The sequence below is a fragment of the Anoplolepis gracilipes genome, unplaced genomic scaffold, assembly GCF_047496725.1.
Source record: "Anoplolepis gracilipes unplaced genomic scaffold, ASM4749672v1 Contig19, whole genome shotgun sequence".
In the NCBI taxonomy this organism is placed as follows: Eukaryota; Metazoa; Arthropoda; class Insecta; order Hymenoptera; family Formicidae; genus Anoplolepis; species Anoplolepis gracilipes.
In genome coordinates this window covers 669,422-697,015 of record NW_027328667.1, presented here as the reverse complement: position 1 = coordinate 697,015, position 27,594 = coordinate 669,422, and the positions used below count along the sequence as shown (strand labels likewise).

The following is a 27,594-nucleotide window of genomic DNA, read 5'->3' as shown; positions in this document are numbered from 1 at the left end:
GTAATCGTGCTCCAGTTTGAAGCAGCAATGAGGGCAGCAGTGAAGGGAAGACCGAAGCACTTTAACGAAGACATTTTAGACTAACACAAAGTGGATAGAATCTGCAGGTTTTTATCTTTCAGTTTGCTTTTTTCTCTTTCATATCTCTCTCTCTCTCTCTCTCTCTCTCTCTCTCTCTCTCTCTCTCTCTCTCTCTCTCTCTCTCTTTCTCTTCCTCTTTCACACACTCATGATACCTCAATGACAGTTTTCGTGTTGCTTATATTATCTATAAGTAAATCTCTGGCATACATTCAAGGAACTCACCGAGAGTAGGCAAATGTAAATCAGCTCTGTCGCCCGGTTTATTGCTCGTCGTAGCTAAATCCTTTCGTACAAAAGTGGACGCAACTCGCGCAATTCACGTCGGCGTGATACACGGTCACGCGTGTTTGTATTCCCGTATTATGTAATCACGTATATGCTAACATGTTCTGTCACATATATGTATACGTATACGCGGCGACGGTTACGACAGCAACGGCAATGACAGTACACCAAACCTAACACATATGTCGCATTTCGCCAACAAGCTTACGCGGCGACTTTCAGACTGACAGGAGGGTAGTTTCGGTCGTCGCGACGCTCCGCTACACCGCTGCCACCCTTCGAGCATAGGTATTACTAGTCGCCACCGATGCTTCTGCAGGCCACTAGTCTCTCATTCCCGTTGGCACCCGTCACCTATTGTTTCGCAAAGCGATTGGCCCGCTCATCGCGTTTTAAAGTTCGCCTGGCACGCTAATGTAAGCAACTATGCGAAAAAGATCTTGCTTCCAGTTGTAGCTATTTTAAAGATTATAAAGTAAACATTGAACTTAGACTTTAAAATTAATTGGTTATATAAAGAATATTCAAATAACATAAAATAATATCTTTTTTACTAATTATTACTGCTACGTAAAAGTAGTCTATATATAAAAAGATGTCAACTTTCTAAAGAAATATTAAGTAATATTGAAACTTTTAATATATTCAGATTTTACAAATACACATCCTGAGATATTGCGATTAATAAGATGCATCAGTTAATTAATATTTTCAAAAGATTTATGCACAATCATAATAGCACTTGCAACATTCGCAACATTGGTAAAAAAAAAAGGAAAAAGGTGCAAGTACATCCACCAGTTATGAAAAACATGTTATTGTAAAAAACTGTTTTACAAAATAGTGTTATTTTAATCTGTACAAAACAGTGTTACGTCCGGTGTACTTCACGATTCTTTTCTTTCATGAAATATTAATTATCAACAAATATCTGATAGGCAAGAAATAATTTCAAACCGTAAGATAACAAATGCTAGAAATTGAGCCATGCATAAATACTCAAAGGGCTCTCTAGCTTATTTAAAAATTTTAAAATAAAACAGAGTCACCGTAAACGAGATCGTTGTTTAAAACTAGAATTATAAGTTGGAGACGGTGACAAACTTAAACACTTAATATGAGTGCTCGCTTAACAGACCACCCTTGGGTGACAGTTGCTTATAATAAACTCTATAGAATATAGCAACAAGCGATAACTCCCTCCAATTGTACCAAACTCTCCATTGGTTAAGACCAAAATTCTCTGATAAAAATCAATACCAATACATAAGCCTCTGAGGTTCGAAACCGAAAAGACAACCCCTTCAAGAATATGAGAGCGTTAATTAAAATTCTTATTCGTCAAATTATTCAATGGAGACGAGGTAGTAGAACCTTGTGTTACGCGAGAAAAATCATCCAAACAGTCAGTCCATTTTCAACAGTCGGTCCGTTTTCATCAGTCAAATATTCACCATTGTAATTGTCACATCGCACTCCTAACCTAGATCTAATTTTCTTTATTTTGACTTTAAATATATAGTCTCGGGAATCCTTTTCGCGACATTTACTTATTATTCTATAATTTATATCTCAGTGAATGTATCTCAAATAAGTTCAACTTTAATTATGAATGTGTGAATGTGACTTGTTATAATTTTCTGATAGATATCTATTATCAACCTTTTCACGGATAATTGGAAATCAGTATTCGCTGACCCTAGCCATTATTGTTTTACCTACGTCCGCATTTGCCAATAAACAATGAGTTTAATCAAATAAATTTTTATTTGTTTCTTTTATTGTCTCGTTTAAGTCTAAATAATTTCATAAATTTCCATGGAATCTTTCATCTATAAAAATCGCTTTACATACATGCATTTCTATAAATAATCATTGCATCGCTCCGTTCTTCTCAGTCTCTATTTTGTACCTTTCTATTCCATAGAATAACCCATGCATTTAAGTTTACCGACATTCGCATGCTAGGTTGCTAAATATATGTAAGGGGAGCACCTTTCTTTTCCATAGAATAATCTGTGTATTTGAGTTTATTAACATATATATGCACGGTTACCGAATACACATAAAGATAAACTCAGAAAATTTAGATTTTTCCCTCCTTTCTTTTCTTTCAAATAATATAATAATTTATTAAAATCTCGATATTCTCTTCTTTTTTCATTCTTCATGGTAGAATATCAAGATAATTAATAAAGAATTGCTTGAAGAGTATATAAAATTATCAATAAATAAATAAATCTTGTGGCTTGGGCTTGGTGAATATTATTTTTTTATATTTAATTTTTATTCTAATGCATGTTTCAGTTGTCCCATAAATTTTCTTTTCTTAATTTTAATTTAATGTACATATGAGCGGCGAATCTCTTCCGCTCATCATCAAATTACATCTTTATATTTAGTCACTTATACTTTTGATATTACTTTATTTTTTTTTCTTATTGTATTAATTACACATTATAATGACCAATCAAAATCTAAGATTTAATGTTAGAATTTCTTCCACATCTTTCTGATTGATGACCTCCGAATTCGTGTAACACTCGCGATAATAATTACAAATACAACCACCTATACATTACATTAATAGTATTTACAAATATATGTATTCGTATTTCTCTTCATGTTACCGAGGATAATAATGTGAAGTTTTATATGTTTAATCTTTTTCATTTTTCTTTAATTTTTTTCTAATAAATTATCATGGTTAATTTAATCATTCCTTTAATTAAGGGGTAACACCAACTTGACACTTTAAAAAAATCTAATTTTTTTTTGCTTAAAATATTCCTTATAGTCTTAAAAATGATATATATTAGACCCGACTTCGAAATCGCAAAAGAAAATGTTTCGAGTGAGTATAGTGAAGCGCGTCACTGTGTTGCGCTACGTCGTGTAAGCGGCTTATTGAAAGAGCCTGTTACCTGCAAAGGGACATTTATTCTTATGAATTTTTTTGTATCTGTAGATGGCTCTGCCAAAATTTTAACCGTTATTTTATACACGAGGTTAGTTGTAGAACGAACAGACGCCAAACGACGCTCAGCGTCAAAAATTGTTACGAAAAACTTTAAACGCGTTTTTCTCGAAACAGCATTTTTCAAAACGGCGGGCAGCATAACTTCGTCAATTTTTATCCGATCGACTTGAATTTTTACCCAGATCTTTATTTCAACATTATCTAAGACTGTACGTAGGATTTTTGCAATATCTTAAAAATTCTCGCCGCTACCGCTTTATTTCATTCAAATTTTTGAAGTTAAAAATGACTTTTTTTCAAATCGTTGCCATTTTAACAAAAATGCATATTTCTCAAAACGGCTACGTACATCCCTAGTTTTAAATATATAGAAAATAAGTATTTTTGTTTTTTTGTTCTAAGACTAACCACTGCTGAGTAATCGTGCCCGCCGTTTTGCATGTCGATCAAAACCACGTACAAAAAGATAGCCATCACACGCTTAATTTTTATATTAAATACTTTAAAAAATATTTGTTATATTCTTCAATATACTTGTAATAAACACTAAAAAAAACTTTTCCTTGTACAGTATAGTTTTCTTTAAAAAAATTCTTAAAAATGCTTTAAAATTTGAGGCTCTAAGGTGGTGTTACCTCTTAAGATATGCTGTTCATACTTTAGTACTATTTAAATTACGTTCAGTATATCTTTTATATATCTTCAAAGAGAGAAATAATGCTTTGAGAGATCATACAGATCAACGTCTCATATAGACACGTTAAAAATGTGATTTGTGTATCTTTACAAGGAAATGAAGTAAATACGTATTGTAATTCCAAGCCTCTTAGTTTCGTCCCGGTTTCTTCTCGGCTGTAACAAATTAGAGCTGATCAATGCTGATTGTTGAATAACGGCTGGGAAAAGTTACTTTATCAAGGTCCCCAGTCGTTGTATGTTCACATTTTACGTACGTATTCACCACGGCCGCGGTGCAGCGTACGGTGGTGCGTATGGCGACGGTACGTATCCTGGTAGTGCGTATGCCGGTGGTGCGTATCCTGGTGGTGCATATGCCAATGATGCGTATGGTGGTGCAACGTAGGCCGGTACCGGTGCCGGTGTGCACATAGATGCGACGAGTGGATGCATGTGGGTGTTCACCGGCCGCATGTGGGTGTACACCTGCCTGCTCTTTTTCCGATCTTTATTTATCGCCCGCCGAACCGCTTCATTTATTTTCTGCAAAAATATAATAAAATCATTAGGCACACCTTGTATATGTACATACATATACACACACATTTATATAAGTTTACTAAACATTTTTTAAGTCAGTATAAAACAAATATTTTTTTTATCTTTGTACACTAAATTTTTTGTAAAAATAATGATTTTGCAAGTATATAAGCTTTTTATAAAATCAGCGATACAATTTATTTATGTATGAATGTATACACACATATACAGAATATTTTAATTATAACGATTAGCACAAAGCTATATTTATAAACTAATTGTTACAATTAAAATATTCTGTATATGCGTGTAACATTCATACATAAATAAGTTGTATCGCGGGTTTTATAAAAAACTTATATACTTGTAAAATCGTTATTTCTACAGAAAATTTAATGTACAAAGGTGAAAAAAATAGTTGTTTTATACTGACAAAAAATGTTTAGTAAACTTATATAAACCCAGATAGCCAACTGTCTATGAAGTTGTTGTTTTGTTGCCAACAATTATTGATAATATTACAATTATTGGCAACATGACAGCAATACGATTAATTATTTATTAGATTATTAGATCAAAATCGCTAGTACTTAATTAATAGCCAATAGTATGATCAAACTAGCCAAGAAGTTCTTTATTTAATAGTACGACGTTTCGACCATTTGGTCCTTTTCAAGTGTCAACCAAATGGTCGAAACGTCGTACTATTAAATAAAGAACTTCTTGGCTAGTTTGGTCCTTTTAATCATAGTATTGGCTATGATTAATTATATTAATCAACATAATAGTAATATGATTAATTAATATGATTAATCATGCTTGGTTATTTGGTAATGTGTGTGTGTGTGTGTGTGTGTGTGTGTGTGTGTGTGTGTATGTGTGTGTGTGTGTGTGTGTGTGTGTGTGTGTGTGTGTGTGTGTGTGTGTGTGTGTGTGTGTGTGTGTGTGTGTGTGTGTGTGTGTGTGTGTGTGTGTGTGTGTGTGTGTGTGTGTGTGTGTGTGTGTGTGTGTGTGTGTGTGTGTGTGTGTGTGTGTGTGTGTGTGTGTGTGTGCGTAATTATATAAATGTGTAACTAACCTTTTGCACATTTCTATCCGGCCTTTCTCATAAGAGCATCCTCGCCGATTCTAGTGCCACAGGCGGTCTTAGAATAAAAATGTGTAACTGTTAATTGCAAATTCAGATTTTTACTTTAACATAATTATGTGTTTTAATTATGTCAATTGATTCGTCTCGTTATTCTGTGCATAAAAGTATTAGAGTAAGATAAACAATGAATATTTTATGAGATATCTTGTATTTTATGTCAAAATACTGCAACTTTGAAGCCTTATAACTCAAAAAATACTTTGTCATAAGTGTTTTGGAAAGCTCTCGAGATGAGCTAGAAGAATATGTAAAAATATATAGGGTGTTCCATTTAAAAAACTTGAAGTAACCTTCACGTAACCGTCAAATGACTTTTCAAGGACAAACCAATGGTACCATCTTATGGCCCCCTCGAAACCATACAACTTTTGTCTGAAACATTTTTCTCTCCCGGGCTTGGTTTTCGAGATATTCGACTGGATGGATTAAAATGGTCCATCCTGTATATACTGTGTATATATGTACTGTGTATATATATATATATATATATATATATATATGTATATATATATATATAGAGCGTGTTAAACCGAAGAGAAAAATCTTACATCATTTTGTTAAATTCGCAATAATTAATGAGATATAAATTAATAAAGATCGGCCAATCCGTGCCAGTATAAGCGCGCCTTTAATACTATCACCCCTGATATGGCGCATCGTGCACCGTGACAAATTATTCGAAGAGCTGACCTCTGCTTACAAGCACGGGGAAGGCACTTCGAACAATTATTGAATTAAATTTTGAGTGTGGATTAGGCCTACTGGGGAAACCACAATAAAAAAGAGCGCCAAGCTATCTACCTCAAGGTGGTGTAGAAACGATAGCGTTTCCTTGCCACACAAAATAATTTTATTTAAAAGAAATATTAATAAAATATATCTGTGGAGAAAGAGAAAGAGAGAGAGAGAGAGAGAGAGAGAGAGAGAGAGAGAGAGAGAGAGAGAGAGAGAGAGAGAGAGAGAGAGAGAGAGAGAGAGAGAGAGAGAGCATGACGTTTTATGAATTAAAAATAAGTTAATAAGAGTTCTTATATCACGTTTATAATTCTACAATTCCCGACAAAAATTAAAAAGTTCCATATTCTTCATTTAAAATTAATCGAAATTGAGAAATGTCTTCTAACTTCGCAAATCTAACACGATCGTCCTCTCTTTTAAGTACTAAAATGTATTGAATATTATCATTTTTGGTAAGATAGTTCCTGATTCCTGATAATTATGTTCAAATTCAGCAAATTGAATAGAAATATCGGAAAATTTCTAAAATGATAATATTCAATGCGTTTTAATATTTAGAGAAGAGTTTCGTGTTAGAGTTGCAAAGTTAGAACGATATTTTTTAATATCGATTTTTAATAAATTTAATTTTTTTAAATAAGAAATGTGTGCAGAACTTTTTAATTTTTACCGGAAAATTGTAGAACTATTAAAAGTGCTATTAAAACTTGTAGTATTTTTTTTTTAATTCATACACAGAGAGAATTTTTTCTTAAAATTTACCTTGAAAATCATTGCAATCGTGGAACAACATCGAAAGAATTTTATGATAATTCTTCCGATTAAAACTTATCACAATAAAAAATAATATCTATCACGATAAAATATAAAATATGTTTGATTAATTTTACTATGTAGTTTAGTAAAATTAATCAAACATGTTTTATATTATATTGTGATAGATATTTTTTATTGTGATAAGTTTTAATCAGGGAATTTTTCATAAAATTCTTTCCATACCATGTTGTCCCACGATTACCATGATTTTCAGGATAAATTCTGAGAGAAAATTCTCTCAGTATTAGAGCGTTGTGCCAATTTTGTAGACATTATTTCAATCAGAATACAAGTTGTAATCGTTACGTTCATCTTTGTTATGTTATTGTTCATTTATCGAAATACATATACGATATCTTACGGTAAACGCGCTCACACATTTCATATTATTATTTGATATTATTTTATATTATTATTCATATTTATTATTTATTATAGTAGTATTGGGGCAGGTATGGCCCGTCAAAACAAACCCCCACCACCGCGCTCTCGGGCGCCACGCAGGGTGTCTGGTGTTCTGGTGGCACCGGAATCGATATCGGCCCAAGAGCCATACCTGCCCCATTACGTAACATAAATGCCTTATCTAATCTTTACTCTAGTAAGTTCTTATTTAGCCCAGCACACCAGGACCAGGATCAGCAATACAAAGGGCCCAGGTTCAAGTCCCGAGAAAACCCTTCTCCCACCACCACCACCAGGACTGACAAAAAAGACGTGGTGGTTGGAGAGGGAAGGGTTTTCTCGGGACTTGAACCTGGGTCCTTCGTATTGCTGATCTTGGTCCTGGTGTGCTGGGCTAAATAAGAACTTACTAGAGTAAAAGTTAGATAAGGCATTCATGTTACGTAGTAGGGCAGGTATGGCTCTTGGGGTGATATCGGTTACGGTGATGGTAGTGGGACGGAAAAGCGCTTTGGCGTTCTGCACGTGGGGCAGGTATGGCTCGTCAAAACAAATGATGTCACATGATAGGTGACCGTGTATAACGTCATGCCTGTGAAGATGAAAAAAGGATAATAACACAAGAACGTGCAGGTTCTGTCAAACGCGACGGTATGACACAACGAAAGAAATAGTATTATCGGTGGCTTATATTACGATGCGCGCCTAATGTTGAAAGAGGTTGCGGAACATCCTCTTTTAACAATAAAAGTAACGGAACTACTTATATGTAGAATGGGAAAGAGGAGTGGGTGAAAGAAATCGGCAATAGATTTAAATGTACAAATATGTAACGTTTATTTAAAATTATTTTTACAAAATCAAAATTATTCAAGAAGTTTTTACAAAATGAATAATTAAAGAAAATATTCCTGGGATAATGATTATAATTTTCGTTTTGTTACTATCATATGTACAATTTGATTGAGGTAAAGCGAGGTTATTTCTAAAAACGTTATTTCAAAGTATATATCGAGAAATGATAAATCTTTTAGTTGAATGCGAACGTTACGTTCTATTTCCTTGCTATTACTCTTGATCAGAAGTTTTATAATACTGCTATTAATGTTACTATTGATAGGAAGATTTATCTCTATTTCGTTCATTAGATATCACGCACATTCGTTGATACTGTTGGAAATTAAATTTAGTTGATTCAAACGAGCGTTTACATATCCAACTATATTTTCCAGTCCCAGAAAGGTTGCTCTCTGCATTACTATCACAACGCTGTAAGTTTTCCGTTTCTTCGGTGTAGGTCCGTTTGCGTTCGTATCCTCGATGTTTTCTAAAGGAAGATCTTCTTGCGCTTTTTCGCGATACGCTACTAGCACAGCTCTAGCACCATATGCGGTAGTAAAATTTATAATTATTCTGTCGATGATAATCGTACTCTGTTTAATTTTATCACCGTTTAAGTACAAAGACATCTGTTCCATGTTTTTTTGAAATTTCTGCCACGATTCCATATCGAAGCAAATTCCTTCAGCGCTATGAGATGATAATTTAACAATCGGTAGAAAATCCAGTTCCTCTCCATCCGACGCCATAAGGCCCATATGAATTTTCTTCGTATAGGATGAATTCAGGCCATATGTTGTAGATAACAACATACGTTGCAGTTCGATTTTTCCCACGAAATTACATTCTGACTTAGAAGCGCTGACTGAATACAAGGATTTCTTGAAATTTGAATTTTCCTTACGATTATCCATGATAACTGCTTCTGCGTAGAAAATCGAAGTTCGAATAATCGCGCTCAAAGTACAAACGAAAACAACGAACTTTTACAGTTGAACTTGCTAGTTCGGATAGCAAAAAACGACTAAACTTAATTTTCCCGAATACTTAAATTAGAAAGATGAAATGGAAAAGTGGTGAGGGAAAATGCGCGCGCTGAATAATAAAAAATTATATGTGTATGGAATTTTAAATTAATTTAAAAAATAGATTATAAAAATGTACGTTACCCTCCATAGCTTGCCTGTGTCGCGTCTAAAGTTCAGAGAATAATATTTTTATAACGTAGTTTTACAAAAATCGTGAAAAATATAAAAAAGAAAATTTTTCATATATATATATATATATATAAATAAAATTGTATTCAATATAAATTTAGAAAAAGAATTTCTAAAGCGCGCCAAGAAAAAAACAAAATCTTGCGTCACATATAAAAGTTATAAAAAAAAAAGATATTTATTGCTTGTTGGTTTTTCCAAAATTTTTTCACAACATATTTTTTATAGCAAGCCGCCAGGAAAATAAAGAAAATAATAAAGATTACCGAAATTTTTTCACGACATATTTCTTATAACGAGCCGACGCGGAAATAAAAAAAATAATAAAGATTACTTCACGTAACAAAAAAGGAATAATCGTTTATTGCTTGCTGGTTTTTTCGAAATTTTGTCACGACATATTTCTTATAACGTGCCGCCGGGAAAATAAAGAAAATAATAAAGATTACTTCGCGTAACAAAACAAAAGGAATAAGTGTTTATTGCTTGTTGTTTTTTCCGAAATTTTTTTCACGATATATTTCTTATAAATAGTCGGCGAGAAAATAAAGAAAATAATAAAGATTACCGAAATTTTTTCACGACATATTTCTTATAAAGAAAATAATAAAGATTACTTCACGTAACAAAAAAGGAATAATCGTTTATTACTGTACGTAACAAAAAAAGAAATGTAAACGTGGGAAATAGATTATGTCCAAAACTTTCTTTGAACTTACCGTTAATCCGTCATAAAAGAAGAAAATATAATAATAAAACATTCTTTCGAAGGTTTTGCATTGTATTGTCGTATCGCATTTTGTTTAATAACCCGACCAATGCAAAATCAAAGAATTTTCTCCTCTTCCTAAAGAGGCGTTTTCTTTAAAATGTATAAATATGGTTCTCCGTATTGGAAAAAGTACATTTCAAGTTCCGAATTTGAATGTTATCCATCACGTGAGTTACAGTGCAAATAATTAATGATCATGATGAATCTTAAAAACGTTGTAGAAATTTGCCTTTCGCTGGCACAGAGTTTGTGCGGCAAGAAATTTGACAAATTGTTATTGGGATTAACAAGCGACGACGAAAAAAATTATCGCGTCTTCGGAAAGTTCGCTGGCGAGTGTCCTAACGTGGTGCTCGCGGTATTATTCCGCCTAGGACATTTTTGCAATTTTCGCGAACTTTTGAATATCACCGGAGAAGTTATCGAATCACGGATCTGTTTTGGTGAGGAAGAGAGCGATGCTAGTGAGCACATAGAATTTCTTCGGCTGCATTTTCATCGATTTCTCCAGAATTCGAATGGTAAGTTTTTATTTTTACTTTTATCAGGTTTAAAATTATAAAATATGTTATTTAAATCAAACAATTTTTAGACTCAACGCGCCCGATTGCGATCGCAACAGTCGAAGGAAATCGTCACCCTCGAATAAATGAAGATCGAATCGCTAGATTAAGTTTACGCAGGAGACGTCAAGCAGACACGTCGCCAGAGGCGGGACCTTCACGTAAATTTTAACACATATTTTATAGCGATGATGAAAAACAAAATATTATTTTTCAAATTTTAAAATACCGTACATTTCAGGACGGGCTCGCATAGTGTTAACTCCAGAATCTCCTGTTATCGATTTAACGGAGGGGGATGAGAATGACGCAGAGGAACCGCTTTCCGGAGAAATTAGCTCGATTGACGAAATGGTCATATTCTCCCAGCTTGCAAGTAAGTAAAAAATATTACATCCAATAAAAGAAAATAGCGCAAAAGATTTTTTTAAACAAGAGAAATAATACAATATTTTTTAGATTATATCGCAGCAAACGAAGAAGTACGGAATGAAAACCTGAGGGAAGGAAATGAAGAGGCAGAAATAGAATCGGGCGAAATGACTGAGGAAGAAGAAGAAGAAGAAGAAGAAATGAGAGAAGAGGAAGAAGAAGCGAAAGGCGAGGAGGAGGAAGAAGAAGAAAATGATATAAATGACGTGTCGATGATAGAAGAAGGTAATAACTTAACACATTTTTTAGTTCTTTTCTTATGTTTAAATTTTATTTTAATTGAAAAAATTTTACTAGTAAACTTTTACTCAACAATTATCGTCTCCGACATTTCATACACGGTGTACGATCCCTAAAGATATACCGATGTAACAGAAGGTCGAAGGAAGAATATTAAAACGAGTAAGTTAGCTTAACATAAATAATAACATAACAATTTTACATTATTAACAAAATTTAAACGTAAGAGAGAAATATTTTACGAAATATTTCATCAAAATAATTTAATTATTCTTATTTTTCACAGTACAGATCGGGGGTTGAAGAAGCGGCGTAATACAACGTCAACAACATCAACATCAACAAGTACGCGTAGGAGAAGAAGAAAATCAGTCGCATGCAGGTGAGGAAACACTTGACGCTGTGGAAAACGAGCCCGATAGAAGAGAAGAGGAGGGTATATACTGACGATCAGGTAGAAAATAATTTTAGAAATATTGTATTATTATCGGAAAACATGCGCCAATTTAGAAATTTCGGTATAGAGGGACGCGAAATTAGTTTTCGTATCCGACCCGTACCCGAGGGGGCTAATGTATATAACTGGCTAGAGAACGCGTTTCGGGAACTTCACATGTACGTAACGCGTTCGTGCGTACCAGATGGTTACGTCGGGATGACTTTTGATTCCGGAAATTTTACGCGTGGACCCGCAGGTATATCGTTCCGACCATTTCGCGACTTGACTTACGAGAATATTTGGAATCTTGTAAGTTCGTTAGCGCAAAGTTGCAACGGTCATGATATAGCTCTAGCGTTTAATATCCACGTTTCTAAAGTTACTCCTTCTCAGGGACGCGGACGTAACGCACTTACACGGGATATTATTGTTAAGCGTTCGATTTTAACGATTTCCAATTCGGACAATTTATGTCTCCCGCGTGCGCTTGTATCCGCTCAAATTTTTAACGAGCGTGAAAATTTGCGCACGGGAGAGTTACATGAAAAATGGAACGCAGCAAGACGACAAAACTCTGTGTTACAACGCGACTTAGCGTTGCAACTTACGAGGAATGCAAGTGTCACGATTCCAGAGGAAGGAAGCGGAATTTCCGAAATTGAACGCTTTCAACAATATCTCGCCGGAGATAATATTGCTATAGTGATATACAAGGGTGTCCCCGAATTGGCGGATCAACTCTCGTGGGTAGATAGAGCGTGTTAAACTGAAGAAAAAAATCTTATATTATTTTGCTAAATTCGCAATAATTAATGAGATATAAATTAATAAAAATCGGCCAATCCGTGCCAGTATAAGCGCGCGGCACGAAGAAACCTCCCAGTTGTTACTTGATACTAGGCGCGCGGCAAGATATAAACGCAGAGCGCACTGTACATGTCTCTTTCAGTACGCCCTTTGTACGTCCTTTGTACATCCTTTGTAGAACGATCCGCCTACTGTCTCGCCGCGCGCCTAGTATCAAGTAATAAGTAGGAGGCTTCTTCGCGCCGCACGCTTATCCTGGCACGTATTGGTCGATCTTTATTAATTTATATCTCATTAATTATTGTGAATTTAACAAAATGATATAAGATTTTTCTCTTCAGTTTAACACGCTCTATCTACCCACGAGAGTTGATCCGCCAATTCGGAGACATCCTGTATAATGTCGTTACTTTTGGTCGGGGCGGTAAACCGTTGTACAACGGGGTTGAATTCTTAGCCGCTCTACAGCGAGAGACAAGAACGTGCTTAAATATATTATTTCATCCGGACATAAAGCATTTCGACGTAATTTTAAATTTAAGGGTCGCCGTGGGCGGGCGAGGATACTGCGTTCCGTGTAATTTAAGTTATCACTCCGATAAGGGGGAGCATCGATGCTCTAACAAATGTCCGCGATGTAACGCGATGGCGCCGTGCGAGCAAACAGATACGCCACATATTAGGTGCGATAATTATAGACGGGAATATTTTAATCGTGAGTGCTTGGAGCGTCACCGTGCGCGGAAATCATACGATGGAAAATCGTAAAAAAGCGTTTGCGAAATTATACGATTTTGTAATGATTGCGGTCGATTAATTCAAAGAAATAAACAACACGAATGCGACATGGCTTATTGCGGCGTGTGTCATTCTTTACAATCGCTGAACCACCTTTGTTATATGTTACCTATTCGGCGCGACGATAATTCCAATCCTTATTGTGCGGAATTTATCGAAGAGAATGGGGAGCAACAACAACGGAGGAACGGCGGCAAGAATAATTGTATATCCGCACGTAAAAAAAGCCGCGTAACATTCGTGTTTTACGACTTTGAGACGAGGCAAGACGAAACGCTCCAAGGTACCACGAATGTAAAAATTCACGTGCCTACGCTCTGCGTCGCTCATCAAATTTGCGAGTCATGCGTGGAAATAAATGAAACCTCAGTGCGATGTCGTTGGTGCGGGAATATATATTTCATCGTAATCTCGTACAGGAATTTATAGATGTTGTAACGCGTCCGACAAAATATTTTAAACAAATAATTTGTATCGCACATAACGCTAAATCGTTTGATGCTCAATTTATTGTACATCATATTGTGGAAAACCGTATCTCGTTAGAGCCGCGAGTAATTTTAAACGGAACGAAAATAGTTGTATCAACGATGGGACGTACAAAATTTATCGATAGTGTTAATTATATGCCGATGCGTTTATCCGAATTACCTAAGGCTTTCGGTCTAACGGATATTTCGAATAAAGGTATTTTTCTTCACTTATTTAATACTATCGATAATCAAACTTATGTCGGCCCACTGCCCGATGTACAATATTATTCACCTAATTCCATGCAGGTGAAAGAACGCGAAAAATTTTTGGCATAACACTCCGAGATGACGCGTGCGAACTACGTGTTTAATTTTCAACGCGAAATATTGGATTACTGCCGTAATGACGTAGATATTCTTAGACAAGCGTGCATGGCTTTTAGAAAAATCTATTTACAGCGCGGGGATGTGTGTCCATTCGAAGAATGTACAACTATTGCTTCTACATGCATGAGAATATTCAGAAAAAACTTCTTGCGCGAAAGAGAGATAGGTGTTATTCCTGCGGGTGGTTACAGACGTGTAAATATTCAATCGCGCAAAGCTCTACAGTGGTTAGTGTGGAAGGAGCGTGAGCTCGGTCATCGTATTATCCACGCAGGGCGAAGCAGGGAATATTGTTTACCCGATGGCACGCTTGTCGATGGGTACTACGAGTCTGTGGAAAACGGAGTAACGCAATATTACGTGTTACAGTTTCACAGATGTTTCTGGCATGGTTGTCCGAGATGTTTTCGAGTCAATCGCGATAAACCGCTTGCGTCAGATACAGATACAAACGATTTACGTTATGAGCATACCGTCGCAACGACATCTCGTCTTCGAACACGGGGATACAGGGTGATAGAGAAATGAGAGTGCGACTTTGATCACGATATAAATGAAAATGTTGAGATGCGAGAATATTTACAACATCATCAGATGTTAGACAACGAATCGCTCGATCCTCGACACTCCTTCTACGGAGGGCGCACGGAAAATATTGTGACGCGCTACGAGATTACGGGAACGGAGAAGATACGATACATTGATGTATGTTCACTGTACCCGTATGTGTTGAAAACCGGTGCTTTTCCGATCGGACATCCAACGGTATACGTAGGCGAGGAATGCACGGAATTAATCAGAATATCGCCGGTGTTACGTCCCAGCACCAAAATTTTTTCATTTACTTTTAAGAAACACTAAACTTATAATCAAACAACAAGTTATCGACTACATTTTAACCGATAAGTTATTCACTAAGACAAGTTACCCATTATAATCGTTACCGACTCTAGCCGACAGCCCGAAACGTTAATCATAAAATAGCCGCTTTCCCACCACCATAAGACTCCCCCGCTATTCCAAACCCTTAGATAACCCTTCCTACGCGCCCACCCCACTCTTCAACCCTGACCCGCGTAACCGAGGGATCTCGAAACAGTCCCAAAAATCGACACATCAATTCGAAACTCTGAGCGATGCACTTCTCTCTCTAGAAGTGCTCCTCATCCTTGCGATTCTATTTCTATACGCGATTCCATTTCCCAACACTGTTCCAAATCAGTACGCTTTCCATATCCACATTCGTTTCCGTTTCGGTACGCGATCCTATTCCATACAGTTCCTCTTCAACGTCATTCTATCTCACGCGAGCTGCATATTATATCGTTACTACGTCCGTACACCCTGCGTCAGTTTTCCGTGCCGATAGCTCTCTGATCTACATTCACGCGTCACCACTATAACCATCCAATGTAAGTTTAGTCAAAAGATACATATATTAACTATATCTTATTGTGCATTAATACCGAAACGTACCCAGTCCGCATTTTTTACGTTCGGCATCATATTAAGTTTCAATCCGACCCTCAACAGACCTGGTTTCGACCATTAACCAAACCAACGACGTAGCGGTGCAGACAATTGCACGCTCGTTACTACCCCTACCCAGCCGATATCGTGCTAATACTCTGCACATACGGCATTCCTATCCTAAGACCAAACTTATACCTTCTCCTGATAGCATCGTGCTAATATTCTGCACATGTCACTTCCCTACCTCAAAACCAATGGTCGAACCCAGCGAACACGCGAAACTAATTTGATCTTTTTGTAGATGCCAAAAATAAGAAGAGGCGGACACAAATTCCACGCGCGACGTTTATATTACGAATATAAATACGCCTCCGTCAGTGAAGCGGATAGTGAATTCCTTGGGACGGATCGCCTATATTTTGACTTAGAATACGAGACGTACTTTCACCCGGTGCTACGAGCGAAGCAGGTCAAACCTCTGAGGACGGACATCCGCATAAAGTCTATGGGATATTTCCCGTGGCCGCGCAAACTAATACCATTGGACACGCAGCTACTATTTCCCCCTCTGCCGCCCGCGAATTACGTACCGGGAGATCCGAGGAAAACCCGCTACCTCCAGATACGCGACGAAATATTATACCTAAATTACGGATGTTCCACCCCCGAGCACTGGGGTTCCGCGAAATAACCGATAACAATAGATTAGCATTACGCGGAACGAAATATAACAATATCTTGTAGTAGCGTTACTTAAAATACGAAACTTGGAAAACCCAGTTTTCTCGTGCCGACACTTTTTACGATTGACCTTTTTTTTTGCTTCCTGCGCGTCGCTTGGGCCAGCTCGCCTTCTGCTAAACCCTTCCGAAATCGTATTTTCACTCCGCGCTGTCGAGGTCGGTTTACGACCGACCCTTTTTTTTTAATTTTCCTGTGTTTCGCGTTGACCACTCTCTCTTGTCGAGATTTTCTCGAAAATAATACTTGCTTCCAAATTAATACTCGTTTCAAATATTGTATAACGCGCGTTTTATTTTATTCATTAAATTGTAAACTATCAATATCTAACTGAATAAACACAAGAAACCTATCTCTCGTTATTTAATTATTTGTATTCCTTCCCTGTTCCGACCGCGACTAATAACAACGCTTTATACGGACAATAACAATAATAATATTTAACCATAACTTACTGACAACACACTTACTTGTGTTACGGACAACTGCGCCCCGCACAGGAGGGCCATCCTTCCCCTCCCGCCGTCGAAGCGCGTCACCGATTAGAAAACGTCCGTTGCACTTACATCTCGGGATTCGCTCACAAATTAGAACTCACCCCGTATTGCGCATCTTGTTTTGTAAATTCCGACAATATCGATAGAGACTCTTAGGCGTACTTCAACGTACATCTCGCGATCGACAGCACGCGCTATTCCGGTGTGTATTGCACGGCTTGCCTTCGTAATCTAGCAGAGTTTTTCCCGTTCGACTGCGACCGGTGCGTTAACGCTTACGCCGACTTCCTCAGAGGTTTAAGAAATAGAAACATCTCTTACTATTCGTTAGCGGACCCTATTAATGTCTTCGTTAGCGGAACCATTCCCAAGGAGTTCACATCATGCGACTTCCCTTAGTCGGTAATCGCCATTTTCTTTTTTTTGTGTTCGACACTGCCGCATCATCATATACACGGTAACACCACCGTCATATCTCTATTACATCGCCTTGGTAAGGGAAAATATTCATCGTCCGGATAGGCCTAGTCGCGGGGAATCCCCAGAAGCTTAGCTTCTGAAATACGCAACCGGTCAGACGAAAGGTCCGAGCACTCTTAGGAGCTGCGACCCCGCTTGACGTAACACCGGGATATAATTTCGAGTCGGTCGAAGGAATCGTTCGTTGCGGAGTACTCCCTCCCTGCAATCTTTTTCACCCTGTATTACCCTATCGCGTGCAGGGTAAATTATTATTCGCGTTGTGTCGTGCTTGTTGCGAAAGATTTTCTCAATCCACGTGCGCTCATGAACCTTCTGAACGCGAAGGTACATGGATATCGTGCGAATTAAAGAAAGCTATTGAGAAAGGTTATTTTGTGACAGAGATTAATGAGATTTGGCAATATAATGTCATTCGTTATAATCACGCTACGCGCCAGGAAGGTCTATTCGCCGGATATATAAACACATTTCTACAATTAAAACAGGAAGCTAGTGGTTGGCCGAGCGAATGCACGGATGACGATGCTAAAGAGCGATATCTTCGTGAGTACGAGGAAACAGAAGATATTGCTCTTGAGAAAAATAACATCGTACACAACCCCGGTTTACGTTCGGTCACGAAACTAGCGTTAAATTTTTTTGGGGGAAAATTTGGTCAACGCGAAAATTTGCCACATACTGACATCGTTAAAACGCAGCAGAAATTAATGAGCCTACTCACTAGCCCGCAACACGAAATAACCGATATATTGTCCGTAAACGACGAGGTAATATATGTTTCGTCACGAATGCGACAAGAAGCAATCATACCATCGCCTCTTACTAATGTAGTAATAGCAGCTTAACGGCACAACGGCACAAGTAAGATTAAAATTATACGGATATTTAGAAAAATTAGAAAGCCGCGTTTTGTATTATGATACCGATTCATGTACATACGTGAGTACCGGCGATCCTCAGGAATACGAACCGCGTACGAGTAATTTTTTAGGCGATATGACGGATGAACTCGCAAACTATGACGAGAGTAGCTACATAAAGTCGTTCGTATCCGGTGGACCGAAATTTTACGCGTATGTGGTTCGTACACCCGATAGACTCACTCGTGAAATTTGTAAAGTAAAGGGTATAACTCTGAACTTTGAAAACTCGCGCTTAGTTAATTTTATTAGCATTAGAGAACTATTATTACAAAGAGAAAGAGAGGAACAGGCAAAGGAACAAGTAGAAGAAACAACCCCCGAATCGAGGATAAATCTTCGGTTTAAAGCCATTCGGCGCACAGTGTTTCATTATATAATTACGCGCGATGAAACAAAAAGATGAGCGCCTGTGCTATTAAAACGAAGATTTATAAAAACAAAACGATATTCTCTACCGTACGGGTATTTATCAGAAACTTGATAGATATTAGCATACTTTCCTGTTCACTCCTCTAACTTTGCGTGTAAAAATATAGAATTGCGCACGTTTTCCGCCCACCCTGCGTAAAATATAAATATTGTCAAAATGTAAAGTTTTGTAAAATAAAATTTTAGTTTTAAATATAGTTGTAATTTTTTTTTATAATAAAATGTAAATCTTAGTTAAGTTGAAAAATGTAAATATAGCTAATAAGAAAAATGCTATGTAAATGCAAATATAAAAATAAAAAATTCATTTTTAATAAAAATACTGCTCCTATTTCCTCCCAACTTTTTATATTTTTTAATTTTATTAATTTAGTTTTTAAACGGTATATTTTTTATTTAGTAAAACAATAATTTTTTTAAAAATAGCGCGTACGCTCAATCACTTGTTAGCGAGCATATATATGCTGGTGAGAGCATTTTTACTAAAGATACAGCTTATCACCGCGCCATTACGCTCACCGAGATATTCGCTAGCGCGAGCACGCGACCGCCGCGGGTGGAGGCCCCCGAAGCGTGGATAAGCTTATTCCTCTGCATTCCAACGTTTAACATTAAAAATTTATCGCGCATGCGCATTTTTAACAAGCTTATTATTATTTGTAAGGGTGACACTGAACTTATTTCATTTATGAATTTGTGTGTAAATGCGCAATCGCTCATTTTGCAAAATGGATGTACACTGGAAACATTTTTGGACGTCGATCGTCTGTGGTCCTACGGGATGCGGAAAAACGATTTTCGTGGAAACTTTCCTTCGAAGTTTATCAATCATGTTCGAGGTACGATTCAAGAGAATTTTATTTTATTACGCCGAGTGGTAAGATGCGTATCAGCGCTTACAACACGCTATGAGTGAAAGAGAAGTAGAACAGAAAAGCGCGCGAAGAAGCGGATACTTTAGCGGTAATAATACTTTGAGAAACGCGAAAAAAATATAATCGAATTTCGAGAGGGATTGCCGCGCCCGGAAGATTATTCCAACGATCCGCTTTCTCCGAAATTGGTAATAATCGACGATCTTATGAGAGAATCATCATCGTGTGACGCTATCGTGGATCTGTTAACGAAAGGCAGCCATCATAAGAATCTCAGTGTTATTCTTATTTCGCAAAATCTGTTCCATCAGGGGCGTGGACAGCGTGACATATCTCTCAACGCGAATTATATAGTTGTTTTCAAAAATCCGCGTGATCGTGCCCAAATTCGTCATTTAGCACGTCAAGTATATCCCGACGACCCAAAGTTTATGGAAGAACTACGACGCAACCTCGAGACCGCATGGATATTTATTGCTTGATTTGAAACAATCGACTCCAGACGAATATCGATTTCGGACGTGTATCTTTCCTGACGATTCACTGCATTACGTCTACGTACCTCGTAGATCGAGCAATAGAGGAGGGGGTATATAAAAGGAAGATGATTACTTACGCATCTTGCCAGTCGCGCTATTACATCGTAATGGTAAAAAAGAATAAATATCCTTCGTCACTGACGTCGCGGAATTCGTCGGACGGAGCAATAAAAATTGCTAGACTATCAATCGGCGAGCGAAACGCATATCTTTTGAAAACTTTGTGCTATCTGAAAAAAAATCAAAGAGTGTCTTTCTTACGCACTGCAGATAATAAACTAATAAAATGCATACAAGAGTGCGCTTATAATACGCTCAAAGGAAACGTACCGCTTGGAAGTAACGAAAAAAGACGATTAGCCAAGCATAAAACCATCCTACGACGCGTCACGACAAAACGAGGTAATTGGAGAGGCAGAAGAAAGCTACTGGTACAACGGGGAGGATTCTTATCCTATCTTATTGCTCCTTTACTCGAGGTTATATTATCACGGATTATCGGGAAATGAAAAATTATACAACTTTTTATATCTGTTTTTTTCAGAATAAAAAGTAAAGCATTAACAATTACGATATTTGAATAATGGAAAGAGCTAAAAAAATGGTTTTAATTTCTACGGAAAATCTCGAGAGAATGCAGCACATGCAACATCAACATCATCCGGAAATAGCACCTAGCGCATCATCGTTGAATAATTCGATAAAAAAAAATCTGGAAAATATTAAACAAAATAATAATTCGGTGCAGACGCCTGGAACTACTTTATCGCGACTCGATACTGACATGTGCCGTATTCTTAATCTCGCGACTCCCCGCGACGAAGGGGAAAGATGGAAAATGTATAAGGAAGTACTTCAACGTTATCTTCACTTTGTTCGAGCTGCGAGAAAACGTTTACGCAAAGATAATGGCGAGGTAGATGAAGAACAAAGACATGAAAGATTTGTATGATGACGATAACGATGAACTTTTGGAAACGCAAACTTTAATTAGCAGCGACGGTAACATTAGCGGTAGTAATGCTAGTAGCAGTTTCGGGAAAAAACGCGCTCAATCGGTGGAAATGATAAAACGAATAGTCGTCTCCGTGCCGAAATCTTATTGTGGGAATTTTATTACGAGTTAAATATAACTAGACTTCTTATTTATATAAATTATTATTTTATTTTAAATAATTTGAGAACGATGTTTACAATATGAATGTAACAGGAAGAATGAATAAATATATCTTTAATAAAAGAATAAAGAGTTGTAGTTAAGTAAAAGTTTGATCAATAAAACTTTTACTTAACTACAACTCTTTATTCTTTTATTAAAGATATATTTATTCATTCTTCCTGTTACATTCATATACCTAATTTAGATGAAATTAGTACATATATAAAATTAGGTTGGTAATAATGATGTATGAAATATAAAGGTGGTATGAGTGATTATGAATGAATAATTCTTCAGAACGCCACGAAGTCGCCACATTATCGTGACAAAGCACGCGCTCTATTGAAATATTTGGTAGACATCCCGGAGTCTAAGATTAGCTGCGATAGACGCGGAGTTGTGACTATAGACAGTATAGTCATAACGGGATCGAATATCTCGGAACTCATAAACGACGCGATACGGGAAAGAAAAACCGTAAAAGCAACCGGAAGAATTCAGTTTGCTCGATTATTGCATGATATAAACACTCCTTCCAATTTCATAGGTAATCGCGATTTGTTACGAGTTCATCGTATTAAAAATCCGTTACCTCGCGGGAGGTCCACTCCAAAGAAGACTCGGCGCTCAAAATCATACACTCGTAAATTAAACGAATCCGATGCAGACACGATATTTGTATCCGCCGGCGAAGGCATCGCCGATGAAACATTAACACACGATAACGAAGATTCTCCGAAAGGGAAAAAACGTTTACTCGATTAGATGAGACTCTAATGTCGGAATTCGAAAAACTGTACGACCTCTCGCACTACGCAGGATATTCCGCGGTAGACAATTTATCGCAAGCTGTTAAACCGAATTTTAGTCGCAACAATGTTCTCGACTGGCTTAAATCGCAAGACGCGTACACGCTGTATCGACCGGTACGACGAAAATTTCCGCGTTTATATTATAACGTGACAAATATCGATGATTTGTGGGAAGCTGATTTGATTGATCTCCGTAATCTCAAGAGCTATAATGACGGTTATTCTTACTTACTTGTAGTAATCGATATGCTTAGTAAATTTGTATGGGTAGAACCTTTACGTGACAAAACAGGTATCTGTGTAATACGAGCTTTTGAGCGTATATTCTCGAGAAGCAATGGTCGTCTACCGGTTTACCTACAGACCGACAAAGATAAAGAATTTATTGCGCGTCCTGTACAAAAATTCTTAAAAGAAAAAGACATTCGCTTTCGCGTAACTCGCAATCCCGATATTAAAGCAGCTATAGTGGAGCGTTTTAATAGAAAGTAGGGATACTATGGGGATTCTAACCAGGGAGGAGTGGGGGGAAGGGGAGGGGGGAGGGTCCTATCCACGTCCAAAAACAGATGTTTATCTTTGTGATTGATTTATAGCCGGGGGGAGGAGGGTTACTTTATAAGCCATAAAACTGTTTTTTTCTAATTTTTATGACTATTTTATGATCATTTTATGTTTTTTTCTAATTTTTATGACTATTTCATGATCATTTTATTATTAGGATTTTAAGCGCCGGCGTTCGGCAGCTTTGTACCCTCGCGGAAAATCTTATCTTTGTGATTGATTTATAGTCGAGGGCACTTTAGAAGCCATAAAACTGTTTTTTTTTTTTATTTTTACGACTATTTTATGGTCATTTTATCATTAGGATTTTAAGCGCCGGCGTTCGGCAACTTTGTACCCTCGCGGAAAATCGCCCATAAAACGGGAGTGAGACATCTTCCTTATTATTATTTTTAAGGAAGAATTTGCAACTGTGCCAACGTTCGGCTGCTCGAACATTTTATGATTAGGATGTCGTAGGAAAAGAACAGAAATTTTTGGTTGACACTGCGACGAACAGGTCGGACCGTTTTAAAAGGTGCAAAAAAACGCATGATTTATAGCCGGGGACTTAATAAAATTCATGTCAGCTTTTATTAGTTGTGAAGAGTAGCTCTTATGCCATGCTCATCCCCTACCCTTTTTTTACCGAGACGTTACCTAGCTTTCGCTGGAACTGGCATAAAGTGTCTGTAATCCAGTGAAGTGAAGTTCATTTTCTAAAGTTAAAAATGTCGCAAGTAGTAGCATTCATGCATGCGCTTTTTGAGTCGGGATACCGTCGCCTTCGACTTCCGGAGTGGATTGCCCATCACCGGTACCATCGCCGCCGATCACTTCGGCGAGCGCGAAATTTGGCCCGCGCCCTGTTCCAGGCGTTGTTGAACGTTTTATTCGGAGATGTAAGTAGTTTTTATTATTATTATTTTATACGCTTTTTTATTTATAATATATTTATTAATTTTTCACAGATTTTCCAAATAGGTGCTGATCCGATCCTTGGATATATCAGCATAGCGCACATGGAGGAGGTGCGCTGGGTGCGGGCCTGCCGTAAGGAGATCCCCGAGTGGGAGGATTTGTGGGGTGATGGCTCCGAGATCTCGACGCAGAGTATACGTATATGCATGCGGACATTTTCTACCTCCGCAGGCTATTCGGAGAGGAGCCCCTCGTATTGTAAGTATGCTCAAATTTTAAATATTTTTTTTTAAAGTACTAATAAAAATGTTCATTTTATTTTCTGTTACAGACGCAGCCGTCACGAGTTCCCTCTCCACCTAGCTCCTACGGATTTTTAGTTTTCTTTTTATTAAATTTTATATTTAATATCATTTTATATCTTTTTATATCTTTTATATTTTAAAATTTAAAACACACACACACACACACACACACACATACTTTATATGTATAAATACACACACTTTTTAAATAAAAATTATGTTAAACACATATAATTGCTTGCTTGCGCTTCCTTTATCTACCCCATCCTTCTTCCTTAATATATTATATATATAATTAGATATAATAACTTAATATTTAATATAAAAAAAATTCTCTGTTTGCATTCTCGCATCATCTTCGCCTTCATGTAGCGCTATCTCTTTCTTTCCTAGCGCTTACTCTCTCGCTCTCCTTCACCTCGCGCTATCTCTTTCTTTCCTAGCGCTTACTCTCTCGCTCTCCTTCGCTTTGCGCTATCTCTTTCTTTCCTAGCGCTTACTCTCTCGCTCTCCTTCGCTTTGCGCTATCTCTTTCTTTCCTAGCGCTTACTCTCTCGCTCTCCTTCGCCTCGCGCTATTTCTTTCTTTCATTCCTAGCTTTGCATTCTCCCTTCCCAGCATGACGTCGCAACGAGCTACGTATGAGAACTGGGACTGTTTACGGGAAGAGGAAGCACGGATGGGAAATGTGTGCGAATAAATTATATCATGATTTAAATTTAAAAAACTTTATTCTTCTCTTTTACAGTTTTTTTTTATTATTACATATTGTGACTAAAAACTAAAGCTGCCAATTCGCAATCGACGAGTTGATGTTTATTGAAGGCGTCGCTGGCGCGTATTACATTTGATACTTCTTTATTATCCGTTACAGTGGACGCGATATTGGAGAATTATGTAAACTTAGTATCGACTGTCTCGGTGATTCTAACCAATCGATTAAAGGTTACATCGATGCATTGATCGAGATCAAACATACGGTGTAACGTCGATTCAATCATCATCATGTACGTTTAAAGATTCGAAACTTATAAGCTTAGTATCGTTAATCGTATAAACTCGCACTGTTAGCAGTCCAACGCTTATAAAATTATAGGTATCTTTAGAGTCCTTTCGCAGTAAATTGTGAATATTGTGACGTTGATCATAGAGTCCCTTCCACGTTTCGAGAGATAATATTAGTTCCTTTCTTTGATGATCTCCTATGACAATTTCCACGTAACTCAGTGGACTTACGTTGATACCAATTTCAAGGAATTTGAATTCCGTGGCTGTCAATGCGTATCGTCTACCTAGTATACGAATCGCACGACGCTTCAACGAAATGCTGTAGAAAAATTAAAAAAATAAAATTAGTTTAAAAACAATTTGTGAAAAAAATAGAAAGAAGTTAAACAAAAACTTGCTTGTCACATTTGTTCTCAAACGATGGAGTTTCATAACGACTCGGTAATTATTCACGCTTCTGTTGGGACCGCCACTGCTTCTTTCGACGTAGTACATATTTCCAGATTCAAAAATGAACCACTTTCACGAACGGTTAACGCAACACTGATCATATGAAGAATCAAATATACGTGACACCTCTTTTTTAAAGTAGTGGGGGGAGATTAGTGGTAAATATGGTGGGAGATTCTAGAATATTTTAGTGCTCTGAAATTTTTTTTTAGGAGAAGGGTGTAACGGTGCACCTTTCCCGACGTCTCGGACTCGGTTCCAGGGTTCGGAAGAAGGGGAAGACTCCAATTGACGAGACCGGGTTTTCGTATGACACTGTTTATTTTGCGGTAGTATTTACATGTGGTTGGGTCGTGTGCTATCTACATGTGTAGTTGTGTACGTGTGAGGTGTGTATGTGAGTGTGTTGGGTATGGGCGTGTGGGCGCAAGCGGACGGGGTGTGCTTACAAGCTAGGCGAGCGGTACGAGCGGTTGTCTACGAGCTAGGCGATCGGTACGAGCGGTTATCTACGAGCTAGGCGAGCGGTACAAGCGGTTATCTACGAGGTAGGCGGCGCGAAGTTGCGAGCGGGTCGCAGTACATGCTAGTTCCTACAAGCTAGACGGGTGCGCAACGGTTCGCGGTGCAACGCGACTATCTACAAACCGGGCGAGTCGCCGTATGATGCGATTATCGCGGCGCGGTTATTCGCAAGCGGGCCGCCGGGGCGGCGATCAGGCGCGCTGCTGTCGATCGCCAGGAACACCCGGCAGGAGAAGAGAACACCCTTCTCCCGGATCGACCGTTAGTTGGGATCGCGACCGCTGGGCACACCCTCCTTCCGGATCGGAAGCGGAGTCGGTCACCGGGAACATCCGGCAGGAGAAGAGAACACCCTTCTTCCGGATCGACGGTCAGGAACTTGGAGAGAGGATTGAATCTAGCTGCTGGCTTCGCTTCGGAGCTTAGCTCTGAGACTCTTGCCCGGCCGGATTCAGGATCAGGACAGGTGTCTGGTCGTCAGTCGGTCGGGCTTATATACCCGAGAGCCTTCCCTCTCTCTCGTATCATGCGAGAGAGAGGGGGTTCCCAGTGACGTGCGCGATAGTCGCGTGGTGGGGCGCGCATAGGCGCCGGGTCTCTAACATTTTGGGACGGACATTCGGCCCCGAGACCGTCAGTAACGGCGTGCCGTTACAAGGGAGAAATGATACTCGGATAAAAAAGAATTCTTAAACGACTCGTGAAGGAGGGAATGAGGAGGGGGAATAAGAGATAAAACATATTAATGTTTAAATATTTTATTTTTCCAAATCTTGCAATTCTTTCTGGCGTTGCAACTACCAGTTAAATATTTTGAATACATTTTGTAATGCGCAATTCTTAACATGTTTTCCACATCGCATAGTATTTTTAACATCTAGATTATTTAAAGATTCGATATCGTCGTAATCAGCATCCAAGGTCTCGATGATTAAATTTTCTCTCGCATCGTCGCCGAGCATATTAGCTAGCCATTCTCGCTTCTGGTATCCTTTAACGTATACAATACACTACATTTTATCATCTTCTTTTTCAACTACAGCTGTTGTAATCAATCGTTTCGCTATATTGTACGCAACGATTCCATCCTCCCATTGTAGTCCATGATGATTCGCCATCAACCATGAAGCTTGACACTTTTCGGATTTTGTAAGGAGATGCCATGGTATAGGACTCCGAAAAATGTAGTGTGTGAGAACAGTTCCTCTTCTCAGCACCGCCACCTCCTTTGCGATGAATTTATTCGAAACGATAAATCCTTGCAGAT

The 27,594-nt window shown here is 37.8% G+C and overlaps 2 protein-coding genes and 1 pseudogene across 20 annotated transcripts in view; 1 reads left to right on the top strand and 2 right to left on the bottom strand.

The window, feature by feature from the left end:
* The window catches only part of Phcl-1 (pH-sensitive chloride channel 1), a 235,531-nt gene extending 234,868 nt beyond the window's left edge, over positions 1-663 (bottom strand). For 6 of the 19 annotated variants that reach the window (XM_072910072.1, XM_072910075.1, XM_072910076.1 and 3 more), the window contains exon 1: positions 307-663. The gene's annotated coding sequence lies outside the window, so the exon portion shown is untranslated. The remainder of the gene's footprint in view (positions 1-306) is intronic. The other 13 variants (XM_072910071.1, XM_072910077.1, XM_072910078.1 and 10 more) reach the window with 3 other exon arrangements.
* Positions 664-8,599: 7,936 nt separating this feature from the next.
* On the bottom strand, positions 8,600-22,875 carry LOC140675547 (uncharacterized; annotated as a pseudogene).
* On the top strand, positions 10,705-16,636 carry LOC140675564 (uncharacterized). The gene is made up of 6 exons (XM_072910154.1): positions 10,705-11,026; positions 11,098-11,229; positions 11,310-11,444; positions 11,528-11,725; positions 12,027-12,194; positions 16,419-16,636. The coding sequence occupies exons 1-5, from the start codon at positions 10,705-10,707 to the stop codon at positions 12,041-12,043; spliced, it is 804 nt and encodes a 267-aa protein (XP_072766255.1). The 3' UTR covers positions 12,044-12,194; positions 16,419-16,636.
* Positions 22,876-27,594: the final 4,719 nt, after the last annotated feature.